Raw genomic sequence first — 14,115 nt, 5'->3', positions numbered from 1 at the left:
GCATACACCCTGGATTTACTTCATTGTAATGTAAGAATAAAAATACAGAATAACTAATAACAATCCTTACATGCACACACACACACACACATACACACACACACACACACACATACGCACATTCATACACAAAGCCATTATCATTGGTTATAAAATTTAATATTTGCTAAAAATGTTCTTGTAAATTAAAGGTTGGCCAACATAATGACTTCATAAGGGCGAGCTCAAAAATTGGAAATGCCAAAGCTCTAGCAGGAAAATGGGAAAGAATAGTAGTTAATTTTGGATACAAATGCTTCCCAAGGCTGAATTCAAATAAGAAAGAGCGAGGTGCAGTGTCGCTTTCCTAGAGTCCCTGTTGATCTGGAGACTGAGGAAGATGGAACAATTAAGCACCGAAATTCAAAGCCAGCCTAGGCAGAACAAAGTGAATGAAGAAGTTTGAAATACTGTTGCTATACAATGAAGCATTTAAATAAAAATAGATGTTGCCACCACAATAGGTCTTTGAGCCTCAAGACAGCCCATAAATAGATCTTTCAACCCTTGAGCTCTGTGACTTGGCTGTAAGAGTGACAAGAGAAAGAATGAATCTAAGAAAAATGGATCTTTACTCAAGTAAAAACACAGATTTTTTTTTAATAAATAGCTCACATGGAATTGCAGGAGCAACAATCATTTGTTTAAGGTAAAGATAGAGAACACTGGAAATCACAGGAAATGTGAGTGGTCCTAATGCAGGGGAAAAGGCAAGTTGGGGAGGGAAGAGGGAAGCTTCAAGACTATAAAGTTACTGCAGCCAAAGTCCTGGATGTCAGCATTCACCTTGATCAAATCAGCATGGACCATAATCCCATCCCAGTAACAGAATAGCTGGCACTCAGGAGGCTAGGCTTAATACCCAGCATTCTATTATTTTAATGCACTTCCTTATTTAACTTTCACAATAATACCTGAACATAGATCTCTTTTCTGACTTCACTTTGAAGATGAAAGTGGGATATCTTGGGGAGGTAGGTTAGGACTAGTGTCTGTTGTGGGGTAATGGCAGCAGGTTTGATATTCGTCTCTTCCAAGACCTAAGCTTTGTGCCTGCTATGCTAGATGACCTGCCTTCACACAGAATTGCATCTACCCATTGAACTTGCTCCACCAACCTGTGATCCCAGCATGTGGACATTGCATACAAATGTGCTATATTGATTCAAGAGGTAAAACTCATCTTCAGCTTGATTAAAAGTTTGCATTTTTAGGCACATGGTTTGCCAATTTATGTAGATGTGCTGGTGATAATAAGCATGAGATTGTGGGGGAAAGGTCACAGTGCAACTCAGAGTTCGCAAAGTTAGTCAGTACACATACGTGGTTGAAAGAAGGATCATTTCACTCTTCCAGATTTTGTTTGTTTTACCACTGATGAAAGGCAAACATACATTGAGCAAGATGAGTTTTCCACCTATTCAGTCATTTTCAAATTCACCATGAATCCTAAGCACTGATTTGGAAACAAAATGAACAACGAGTAATTATGAATTTATTTAAAAACAATTTTATCTAAATTTAAATGAGACCCTTAGACTTAGGAATGAATCAACATGTGTTAAAGATTGGCATGGGTCCAGGGCTGAGGTTGTCATTAACACTTGGGCAATTATGACTAAATTTCTCTTGTGGTTCACTATATACTTGAAGTAACGGCCAATTAAACTCATAATGTTCTTGGGAGGAGACAGTGGATATACATCCACAGGGCCTACAGCAGTTCCAGGCAGGTGGGCAACAAGGAAGAGTCAGCTTTTACTAGGTCATCAGTAGTGAACTGGCCCATAGAGTCATACAATTAATTTTCATCAAGCAATTAAATTGTCCACAAGTGATAAAATTTCAAAATTGCATACATAATTAAGATTCTACAGATTCAAGGGTATGGTACCCTGCATGCAAGTAATGCATTCATGGTTTTTCAAGAACATGCTTTTCTGGAAATATTCCAAGTACAGGTTATTGTTATACTGGCAGTATTGTAAAGTATAGTTACATGTTGTAATTATACTTTCCATTTTTGATTCAAATTCTTTGTCATTCTGTTCTTTGTTGCTGATGTTGTTACAGACCATGTAGGATTCTCAGAAAACATCAATGGAGAACAGGACAGAAGTGACACACTTCATCCTGCTGGGACTGACCAATGACCCTGGTCTGCAATTTCCCCTCTTTGTGACCTTCCTCCTCATCTACACCATCACTCTGCTTGGGAACCTGGGGATGATCCTGTTGATTCTCTTGGACTCCCGTCTCCACACTCCCATGTACTTTTTCCTGGGTAACCTGTCTCTGGTGGACTTTTGTTCCTCTTCTTCTGTCACTCCCACAGTCATGGCTGGGCTCTTGATAGGACACCAGGTCATCTCCTACAATGCTTGTGCTGCTCAGATGTACTTTTTTGCAGCTCTGGTTACTGTGGAAAACTACCTGTTGGCCTCAATGGCCTACGATCGCTATGTAGCAGTGTGTAAGCCCTTGCACTACACCAGCATCATGACAGGAAGTGTGTGTGCAAGTCTGGTCACAGGCTCCTATGTGATTGGTTTCCTAAATGCCTCCATCCATATTGGAGACACATTCAGTCTGTCCTTCTGTTTGTCCCATGTGATCCACCATTTTTTCTGTGATATTCCAGCAGTCATGGTTCTCTCTTGCTCTGACAGACACATTAGTGAACTGGTTCTTATTTATATTGTGAGTTTCTGTATCTTTTTTGCGCTCCTAGTTATCTGGATATCCTACATATTCATTTTTGTCACCATCTTAAAGATGCACTCACGCTCAGGACATAGGAAGGCTATGTCCACCTGTGCCTCCCACTTCACTGCAGTCTCTATTTTCTACGGGACAAGTATCTTCATGTACTTGCAGCCCAGCTCCAGTCACTCCATGGACACAGACAAAATTGCATCTGTGTTCTACACTATGGTCATCCCCATGCTGAACCCTGTGGTCTACAGCCTCAGGAACAAGGAGGTAAAGAGTGCATTCCTAAAGGTCAAGGATATTTTTATTTGTTGGAAGAAAAATAATCTTTAGAAGTTTTGTCTTTACTTTGTGGATGCATGATTTCTGGATATATTTCACTTAGCTCTTTTCCATGTATGTAGACATTTTATGGACCACACTGAAGTTAAGTTCTAGAAATGATATCCTTAGATCTGCAAGTATTATTTCTTGAAATTAGTACCTAAAAGAGAATGGTTACAATATCTTAGGACCAGCTTGTCAAAACCCCCATTTTTTAAAGATATTAATGCATCCATTCATTTTACATGTGGTTTCTTTCTACCACATTCAAATGCAAATGTACATAATATGGACTCTAATGGGCCCATAAATAGAAGAAATGCATGCAGGCATCCCGTGATGACAGGTACCCATGGATGTAGATGATTTACCAGAATTACATGTAATGTGGTTCTTTGTGGTGGTGAATTTCATGTGTTCAACTTTACTGCATTGAGATATCCAAATAATATGATCTAAGTCAACACATCTTGTGTTTCATGATAATGGGATTACATAGGGAAGAAATAGATTATACAAGGAGGCAAGCACACATATATCAATAACAAAATAAAGAAGAGATATTCATTACAATAGCAAATTTAATTTATTTAATGGTGTTTTAGTCAGAACTGGTATTCATAGCTGCCCTCTTCTGCTAATCATTCTGTTATTACCTTTAGCTTTAGCAAGCACATCAGCTGGTCATGTTCTTACTTGGTGGGAATATCCAAAACTTCATTTCTGAAGGATCTGGGATATTAGTTGTTCTGTTTTAATTGAATTGTTATAATTTTCCTTTATACTTAATCACAAGGCACATTTATACTGAGAGAAGTCCTAAGGGATCTCCTTTATTCCAGATGTTTTCTTCTTACCCAATATGCTCAGAATTGTTATCAACAAATGATTTTGTTTCTTTCATTGTCAAGATTCATAGATCCAGAAATAGGTAAAAATGGAAGTGACATCAATGGGAGTGAGAAATGCTTCTCCAGGAGATATGAGAGTGATTCTATTGAACTGGAAGTTAAAATTGCTGCTTAATCACTTTGTGTTCCTCATGTCTCTGAACCACCAGGCAATGAAAAAATTAATGGTGATCGATCCTAACCTTTGGATGGATTGAATCATGAGCTTTCCTACATCTCTGCCTCACATTGAAAGGCAGCCTTCAATTCTTCATCCTTTGTTAACTCTCCAAGCTTACTGATTTGGACTTGCTCACCTCCAGAAGTGTGCACAGTCAATTCCCAATGACAAATGCCTCTCTCTGCTTTTTTCCTCTGTTTCTAATTCTATCTCTCCCCATTTTTACCTCTTTGCCTCTGTACACAGGTGTGCACGTGCACACACTTGTATATATACCAAATACCAAAATGGAGATGTAAATGCTTCATTTTCATTAGGAACTTAAGTGTAAACTCACCAATTAAAATAAAGATTTGAAAGAATTTATAAGAAAAATAGAATTAACCTGAATCATGCCTATAAACATCTGTTTGCATTGAAAGAAACAAATTGGAAGTAAAAGGAGGGAAAAAAAATATATATATATATATATATACACCATACCAATGGAAACCAAAGCAGGTTTCTTTTTAGTATGATGATACTAATAATAGAATAGACTGGCAGTCAAAAATTGTTCTTAGAAGAGTGAAATAAGACATCGTATATTGATAACAGGGACAATTAATTAGGAAAGTGAGTGTAGATAATATATAAATGTGTATATATAAACATGTGTATACACACACACACACACACACACACACACCAGAGGCCCAGAATATAAAAGCAAATGTTGACAACAGAACTAAATGGTTCTGCAATGAGGGCTGAAGACCTCGGTACCCCCATTTCAATAATGAATACAATAGCTAGAGATAATCAATAAGAAGCAGAGCATGTGAGCAAACCCACAATGTAAGCCATACAAACAGATATATACAGAGTACTGTTCCCAAGAGCAGTGGAATTCCAAATTGCCTATGAATCAGTCAGTTTGACAAACCCTATATTAGGCTGAAAACCCAGTCTGAATAAGCTTTAAAGATTTAACTCAGATAAAACAGCTTCACCAATCACAATGCAATGGCACTAGAAATAAGTAACAAGGAAAATATTAAATATTCACATAAAAGTGAAGAACAAACTCATCTATAATCATTCAGTAAAAAATACATCAAAAGAAATGTAAAAATAGTTATAGAAAAACAAATTTGAAAGAACAACATATCCCGTTTTGTGATAGGAAGCAGACACAGTGGTCATAGGAAATTTATAACTCTAAGTGACAAAAAATAAAAAATAATCTCAAGTGTTTAAGCTAACTTGAAACTTTAAGAATTAACTGTGAAAACAGAATCTGAAGGAGCACAAAGAAGGAACTATGATTAGAGCAGAATAAACAAAACAGAATGTAATAAAATAATAATAAAAATCAACAAAAAATTGATTATTTGGAAAGATTATTCAAAATGATAAAACTCTATAGACTATGAAAAAAGAGAAAACTCAAATTATTAAATTAATAAGTGAAAGCAAGGATATCATGTCTGCCCTTATAAAAATAATATAACAAAATATTATATATAGCTGCATACCAACAAACTGGATAACAGATAAAATTCAAATTCCTGGAATACACACTACTAAAACCGACTGTAGAGAAAAAGGAAATCTGAATATATCTACAAGTGTAGAGAGTGAATCAATCACAAATAACTTCCCAACAAATGAAATTCCAGGATTTTCCTGGTGAATTCCCCTAAGCAAATGTGCCATAGTAATAAAAATTATCACATGGATAACACCTGGTGAGGATTTGTATTAATTCCAGTGACTGCTGTTAACAAAGTACTGAAAGGTGGAGGTTTACAACAGCACATATTTTTTCTTCCACAGTTAAGGAAACCAGAAGTGTGAAATCATCTCCACGAGCAGAATCAATGGTCTCTCAGAGCCATGGTCCCTTCATGGGCTCCAGGGACACTGCTGTTTCTTGCCTCTACCATCCTCCATGGGTTGTGGAATTTCATGCCCTCTGGTCACATGGCTTCGGTTTGTCACCCTGGTGACTTTGTGGAATCTTGTTTTGCCTATGGTTAAATGTTTCTAACTGTATTTCATAAGGATACAAGAAATTTTTTTCATTTTTATTAGTGCCTTATAATTACACATAACATTGGGGTTCATTTTGACATAATTATACAAGCATGAAACATAATTCGCACCATTTCAATTCCCAGTACATCCTCTTTCCCTCTTCTCCTCCCTCACTTGCTCCCTTTCCTCATTCTACTGGTCTTTCTTCTATGTGTTTATAGCTCTTTAAAATTAGTGCATTATAGATATACCCAAAGAGGAAACTCACTGTGATACATTCATACACACACACACACACACACACACACACAGTAGTTTGGTCAGCTTCATTCCACCATTGCTCTCTTTTCCCATCCCTTCTCCCTCCTCTTCAATCCCCTTCCTCCATTCCACTGATCTCTCTTCTATTTTCGTGGGATTCCCCCCTACCTTTTTTTCTCTATATTTTTAGGACTCACAGAGATAATCCTGGATGACATCATATTCTTTTTTAAAAATTTCTTTTTATTGGTGTGCATTAATTACACAGAATGGTGAGTTTCATAGTGGTGTCTTTGTATATACAGGGAAACTTAATTTGGCCAATCTCCTCTCCAGTATCTTCCTACTCCTTCCCATGCTCCCTCCTCCTGATTCCTCCTTTACCCTAAAGGTTTTCCTCAACTCTTATTCTTCAAATCCTTAACTTGCTCACATCTACAGAGTCCTTCAGAGCCACATAGAGGAACACTGAAAGTTTCAGAATTGGGACTTGGATCTCTTTGGGATCCATCATTGTGCTGCCACAGTGTCATATGGCAGCATTACACAGTCTCTCATAATTTTCCATAAATCCTCTGAAACTATACAATTAAATAATCCTTACAATGATAATTAGGAGTGATTTCCCTAGAACCAGGACTATAGAAGAGAAGTGAATACTTGTTTTATATTACACAGCTGCACAAGGAACAGCAAGACCATTATTGTACATTTGATCCAAAACTACAAATGAAACAATGCTGAGGCCTCCTAATTTATAGGAGTTGCAAATCACACATGGAGACGTGTTCCTAGGTATAGGTTTTGCTTACTATGTAGCTCCCTGAAGATTGAAATAAGAAGGTTGTGTTTTCTATTAAAATGTTGAATGTACTTTATTTTTTTCTAATGGCAAATATTATCAAGTTTATATTCTACTTAGAATTTAGGATCATTTCCATTTATCATATAAATTGTATATGAATAGTAATTGTTCAAACATAATCAGATAAGAATACTCTAATTTATATTTCATGTGTTTTATGATTATAAGATAATACTTCTATAATATATCGCTTGTCTCTTAATGAGACAACACTTCCTACTAAACATTATAAGAGGTTTGGAATGACTGACTTGATGTTGGGATTTAAGGGAGGCATTTTTCCTATAAATAAGGAGTGTGAGATTGAGTGGCAATGCAGAAAAATATTGTTCCAGCAAAACAGAAAATTAGCTGTGCCTCTTCAAATGCACTGAATGTTGATCTAGAAGGTTTTCATTATGCAGGATTCATATCCTAAAAAAAGACTCAAAGCTTCAAAATATTAAACTCAGTACAATTAACACAATGATTTTATTTATTCATTTAATAAATATTTATTAGAATCGACTGTAAAACATTTATGCAGGTGCTGATGATCATGAGAGCATAACAAAGTCACTCTTCTCAGAGTTGACATTCTAGTTGGGGGAGATAAATAAGATATAGCTGAACAAATGTATACTGGGAGAAGGTTGATAAGAACTATGAAGACATAGGAGGAGGGATCATCTTACGTGGTGAGTGAAGAGTGACTATTTCATGCAGGTGGTCAGGGAAGGACTCCATGACAGGGTGACATTGAAGCAAAGACCTGAATGGAGTGAGGGCATTGCCTCAGGGAACAAGGCTCTCAAAGGCCCTCAGGCAGGAGCATGCTTGGAGTTGTGATAAGAGAGAACACAACTCAACTGAAATAAAAATGAATGGTCCGATTTAACATTAACAATCTCAAAGAATTTGCCAAAAGCAAAATGCTTACTTAGTAGTCTGAAAGTTTGAGGTAATACAGTTCCACTACAAACTTTAATTTTTAAATACTCTGAAAGTTTGTAGTAATACATCAGTATGTTAAATATACTTTCATTTCCCCGGAATTTTCTTATTGTCTATTTTATCCTTTTGAAAATTAAAATATGGCTATCTTGCTTGTGAGAAGGACTTAGTCAAAGAGAAATATGAATTCATATGAGATGCCACCATTTTTGCATCTCTTGTTAAACTGCACTAATAAAGTGCATATATAGCATATAGTTATATAGCATATTTTTCTTCTCAAAATAGAACTATTAGAATGATAGTGAAAAATTAGAAAAATATCAGCCAAAATTTGTATTATAATACCCAATCAATATATTATATTATGTTTGTTAAACTTGAGTATATAATGTTTTATCAAAGGATATATATATATATATATATATATATATATATATATAATAAATTTATATATACATATCCTTTATTTATATATTATTTTCATATAAGAGGAAATTTATTATGGGTATTGCCTTTTGTAATTGTAGAGGCTGTAAAGTTCCTTAATGTGCTATATTTAAGCTGGAGAAAAAGGAAAGCAAGTGGTTTATTCAAAGCTCTAAAAAGAAGGTAAAGTAGCTGATGCTACTCTTGAAGGAAGACCTAAGGCCCAAGATTCAGGAACAGATCAGAGGACAGATCATAGAGTGAGAGAAGATGGATGTCTCAGTTAAAAGAGAGAGAGGGAAATAGAGAGGAGTGGAGAATTTGCCCTTCCTCTACTCATTTGTTCTATTTGGGTGAGCCCTCGTTGGATTGGATGATAGACATGTACATTAATGAGGACAGATCTTTTTACCTACATCCACTGTTTTAAATACTAGACTCTATCAGAAACACAATCACCAACATAAAAGGAAAAGTATTTTCCCAGCTATCTGGGAATCCAGTCAAATCAACACATAAAATTAACCACCACAGTTACATTACATTTAATTCTGACAAATTCACCACACCCTTATGTGAGTGATAGCATAAGACACCTGCTCCATTTTTTCTGTTTGTGGGCTATTTTCTGCACTTGTTCTACATATGTGTGTGTTAACATGTGGTACAAAGTTTACATGTGAAATGAGTGAATACATAAAAACACTTAATGAGGGTTTTGACAAGAAGATCCCAAGATAATTTAGTCATTCTCACTCAGGTATTTATTTCTGGGTATAATATTTCCTTTTTCCCAGTAAATAAAGGTTTACAGAAGTAAGGGTATCACGACAAGAGTGTAACATTAGTGTAATCTCAGTGTAACTCAGTACATGAAGATTTGATAGGGATGAATCCAGGAATAGTGCATATCACAAGGGTAAAATCAAGATCCTAAAGTTTATTTTGATTCCAAAAATTTAATGAATTTTTGAGCTTTAAGAAAGCACTTTTGACCTCCTTGTTCCTCAGGCTGTAGACCACAGGATTGAGCATGGGGATGACCATAGTGTAGAACACAGATGCAATTTTATCAGTGTCCATGGAGTGACTGGAGCTGGGCTGTAAATACATGAAGATAACAGTCCCATAGAAAATACAGACTGCAGTGAAGTGGGAGGCACAGGTGGATATAGCCTTCCGATGCCCTGAAGCTGAGTGCATCTTTAAGATGCTGATAAAAATGAGCGTGTAAGATATCCAGATTACCAGAAGAGCAAAAATGATGTTGAAACTCACAATGTACACTAGAAGCAGCTCATTCACGTGTCTATCAGAGCAAGAGAGAACCATGACTGCTGGAATGTCACAAAAAAAATGGTGGACCACATTGGACTTGCAGAAGGTGAGACTGAATGTGTCTCCAGTGTAGATGGAGGCATTTAGGAAACCAATGACATATGAGCCTGAAATCAGCCAAGTACACACACTTGTCATGGTGGTGGTGTAGTGCAGGGGCTTACACACGGCTGCATAGCGATCATAGGCCATTGAGGCCAAGAGACAATTTTCCACAGTAGCAAAGACTGCAAAGAGAAACATCTGAGTAGCACATGCATTGTAGGAGATGACCTTGTCTCCTAGAAGGAGCCCAGCCATGACTGTGGGAGTGACAGCTGAAGAGTAACAACAATCCACTAGAGATAAGTTACCGAGGTAAAAGTACATGGGAGTGTGGAGACGGGAGTCCAAGAGAATCAACAGGATCATCCCCAGGTTCCCAGCCAGAGTGATGGAGTAGATAAAGAGGAAAGTCACAAAGAGGGGAAGCTGCAGACCTGGGTCATTGGTTAGTCCCAGCAGGATGAAGTGTGTCACTTCTGTCCTGTTCTCCATCAGAGTTATCTCCGAGTAACTGCATGCCCTATAACCACTAGAAAAAAAAAAAGAAGAAGAAAAAGAAATGAAATAAAATTGGAAATTATAGCATAAGATGTATTCTGGTACTGTAGAAACAACTAGTATTTCAAGATTGTCTGGAAAAATTATGAACTTCATAATAAAATTGAATGCATTAATTATATTATAGTGCTGCATAACATGAATCTCAGGAATTCATTGGATCATGTGAACAATGATAAAATCTTAAACATTTGTTAAGTCACAAACAACTCAAAATGATAAATATGACTTGCCTGGATGTATCTATTTATGAATCAACTTCTCTTGAGCTCAGTAAAAGCTAAGACTTCCATGTTGCTCACCTGCAAGAACTGCTGTAGACATTTGAGGTGTGTGTTCAACATTCTTCTCTTCAAAATACTATGAGTTTGGTTGGTTGTCACATTCATATAAATTATACAGCAGAAGAAGTTAAGTTATTCCTATTTGCAAAAATATTAATTGATGATCTCAGCAACCCTTCAATGTATAATAAATGTAATAATAAATCTAAATCCAAAGTTCTGAAGTGAATTTAAATAAAACTGTGTTTAACTGAGCTTAAAATGACTCATTATCTCCTTTGGTTCAAACTCAGCATTTGAGATTTCACAGTGAATAAGACAATGGTTGATTAGATGATAATTCCATTCTCCTCTCATTGGAGGTAAAACAAAACAAATAAAACAAAAATTCAGAATAGTTGAAATGACCCCTTTTTTCAATGACAATAGTGTCCTCAATGAATTAACAAGGTCTGGGTTGAATGGTAAAATTGCCTGGAGCTCTCAGCATCAAGTCTGCAAATGTTGACATGGATGGTGTGGTTTTAAGCATTAACTATTGATTAGCTTGAAGAGAAGTTTCCCTTCTAAACCACTGTAGCACATCTCTTTGCATAGTAGATGCAGTTGGATAACTGTGGTAGTGGGAGCAGGCTTATCTTGCAGGTGCATTTCTGGGCAAAGGCATATCCTCAAAAGTAGCAGGCACAGAGCTCAGGTCCCTGGGAGAGACACATATCACACTTACCGTTTCCACCTGAGTGATACTGGTTCTGAACCATCTCACCTGAATATCATATTTCTACCTATAGGATCAAGAAAGCAATGAGACCTACTTTGAGGTATTATTGTGAGAATTAATTAAGATAGTAAATACATAAAATACAATAAAATGCTAAAAAAAACTTCGAAATGTTAACATCACATTATTATTAGGATGGGATAACAGCTCATCTTGGTTTGCTCAAAGTGGTTGCCAACAAGCAGGCCTTCAGTCCTCAGTGAGATAAAAGAATTCTTGAAGCTTCTCCTCCCAATTTACCTTCTTCCCCATTCAGAGTCACTGTAATATTGTGTGATGGTCAGTGTTTCTCAGTCTGCCCTTAACCAAGCATGTGATTGCTGTTCCTAAATTCCATGTGAGCCACTGTTGTTAAAAATTTCTTCCTTGAAATCCATATTTTAGCTTGTGTAAGAGTCTGTTGTTCTTAAAACTCATTCTTACCCTTATTGCTGTCATCAAATAGCCAAACAATAGAGACACAGTATTGAAATTTTTCATTTTATGGCCTGTCATTAGGTCACTAACTTTATTGTAACATCCCCATTGTACAATATTTTATTTGAATTTGTTTCTATGTCATAACAGTAACTTTCATTTTTTTGAAGTCACTATTATTCCTTAACATTTCTCTCCTAAGCCTTTAGTCACTTCAATTTATGAACCTGACACTGAAGACATTGTAGTTGCCAGTCTTCACACACATGATCACATTTACCATACACCGTGCTCTAGAACATATTTTCTAGAAGAATAACACATTAAAATTATAACGTATTTACAAGTAAGTGTGCATGTGTAAGTTAGGCCATGTGCTTATTCCTACTGCACAGTAAGGAAGCAGGATTTTAAAAGGTATTCAAAGTTAAATAGAGAGTATGAGGAAGGTTTGAGATTTCCAAGTTAAATTCACCTCCTGAGAAAAAAATGATGATTATGAAAGTGTTGTAATGCAGATCAGAGCATGTTAATTCACTTAGGACCCTTTTGTGGTTGAAAGAAGGATCATTTCACTATTCTGAGTTTTAGGGTTGTTTTGTGTGTGATTATCTTTTAATCCCTAATGAGGTACAAATGTATAGTGAATAAGATCATATCACAAATAAATAAAGCTTCACCTCTTAATTTTGATTCGTGTCTTCAGAAAGAAGCATGATTTGTTATATAAATCATTGAATGTATCATGCCCACCATTTTGAACTTTAGACCCCAGATTTACATCATTATTTTAGAAATATTTTGAAAGCATCTCTTTCTATTTGCAAATAACTCATAGGAGGTTTGACAACCTACTGCTTTTGAATGAATTCCATTTCTTACTTAAATGTTTATGAATTATAGAAGTTTAACACTTTGTTACAGATGAAAGAGGAGTCCATCCAGAAGAGTGATTTTGAAATATGAAAACCAGATGTGCAATTTTGCATAGGTACTGTTAGAACTTTCTCTCAGGTCATGATCAAAACATTCCAACTTCTCCAAGGAGGGGAAAATGGAGGCAGCAATATTAACACTGGTCAACTTCTGAATCTACAAATTCTTGCTGTGCTTTGTGGAAAACTACTTACCTCCTTCTTATTTGTAATACAAAGATGATCAGCAACTTCTCTCACAATTCATAGATCATCTTTGTAAATAATAAACAAGAGAGGTCCATAAAACGTGGTGAAGGTATTGTCATTTAAAAATAAATCCATGTGATTTTTATCTTCTGTTTCTCTGATCTTGATTGAAGGCTCACAGGAAATACTCACTTCAGAAGAAGGGTTGTTTGCACTAACAACAATTGTCATTCAGATGAAAGACATAGAGTGGGGAATGGCATGCATGTGTCCCTTCTTAAATGACAATATTGTTTAGTCATACTGAGATTTCAGAGGCTAATGCATAGAGATCTGGAGAGAATTATAGAAACTCAGAGATCTCTGGAGGTTTCCCCTATGAGACTATCTGAGCATCCACATTCCGTTTTCCTAAGGTTGAAGCAATTAACCTGTCTGTAGGGATCAAGGTGGTTATTATATTTTTAAAATAAAATTATTTTTCAACTGATAAATGCAAAACAAAAATAGTATATATACATATGGGTACCTGAGATGTTTATATATGTGTATATATGTGTGGGTGTATACATTGTTTAATGGTTAAGTCAGGTTAAACATGACTGTCCAACACTTACCATTTTTTTAATACTAACAACTTTAAAACTCTTTTGTCTACTATTTGGAAATGCATGGTACATAATTGTTATCTATAGTCACCCAAATATGCATGGTTCTCTCTGATATTGTAAATAGTGCTGCAAGGAACACAGTGGTGCAGAGGTCTTCCTGACATGCTAACTTCATTTCCTGTGAATTTAGAGTCAATATGGGATTGCTGTACCACATCGTAGTTCTATTTTTTAATTTTTTCATAACCTCCTTACTGACCAGGCTAATCTACTTTACCTCGAGCAGGGTGGGTAGGGTTCCTTT

General features: G+C 36.0%; 2 protein-coding genes across 2 annotated transcripts; one reads left to right on the top strand and one right to left on the bottom strand.

Annotated features, from left to right (window-relative positions):
* The first annotated feature begins 2,139 nt into the window (after positions 1–2,139).
* LOC114100021 (olfactory receptor 5B3-like) lies at positions 2,140–4,970 on the top strand. The gene is made up of 2 exons (XM_027944611.2): positions 2,140–3,042; positions 4,944–4,970. Exons 1-2 carry the CDS (start codon positions 2,140–2,142, stop codon positions 4,968–4,970), a joined length of 930 nt encoding a protein of 309 aa, XP_027800412.2.
* A 4,616-nt stretch (positions 4,971–9,586) lies between these two features.
* Positions 9,587–10,531, bottom strand: LOC114099818 (olfactory receptor 5B3-like). The gene has a single exon (XM_027944330.1). It carries the CDS (start codon positions 10,526–10,528, stop codon positions 9,587–9,589), a length of 942 nt encoding a protein of 313 aa, XP_027800131.1. The 5' UTR covers positions 10,529–10,531.
* Positions 10,532–14,115: the final 3,584 nt, after the last annotated feature.

The sequence above is a fragment of the Marmota flaviventris genome, chromosome 9 (assembly GCF_047511675.1).
Source record: "Marmota flaviventris isolate mMarFla1 chromosome 9, mMarFla1.hap1, whole genome shotgun sequence".
Classification (NCBI taxonomy): domain Eukaryota; kingdom Metazoa; phylum Chordata; class Mammalia; order Rodentia; family Sciuridae; genus Marmota; species Marmota flaviventris.
Note: the sequence above shows the minus strand (reverse complement) of the source record. Positions and strands in the feature narration are given on the sequence as shown.

Excerpts from the sequence above, each read along its gene's own strand:
- LOC114100021 (XM_027944611.2), top strand. The coding sequence starts at position 2,140 with ATGGAGAACAGGACAGAAGTGACACACTTCATCCTGCTGGGACTGACC. Across the intron at positions 3,043-4,943 it reads TAAAGAGTGCATTCCTAAAG|ATAATCAATAAGAAGCAGAG; the intron begins GTCAAGGATATT and ends CAATAGCTAGAG.
- LOC114099818 (XM_027944330.1), bottom strand. The coding sequence starts at position 10,528 with ATGGAGAACAGGACAGAAGTGACACACTTCATCCTGCTGGGACTAACC.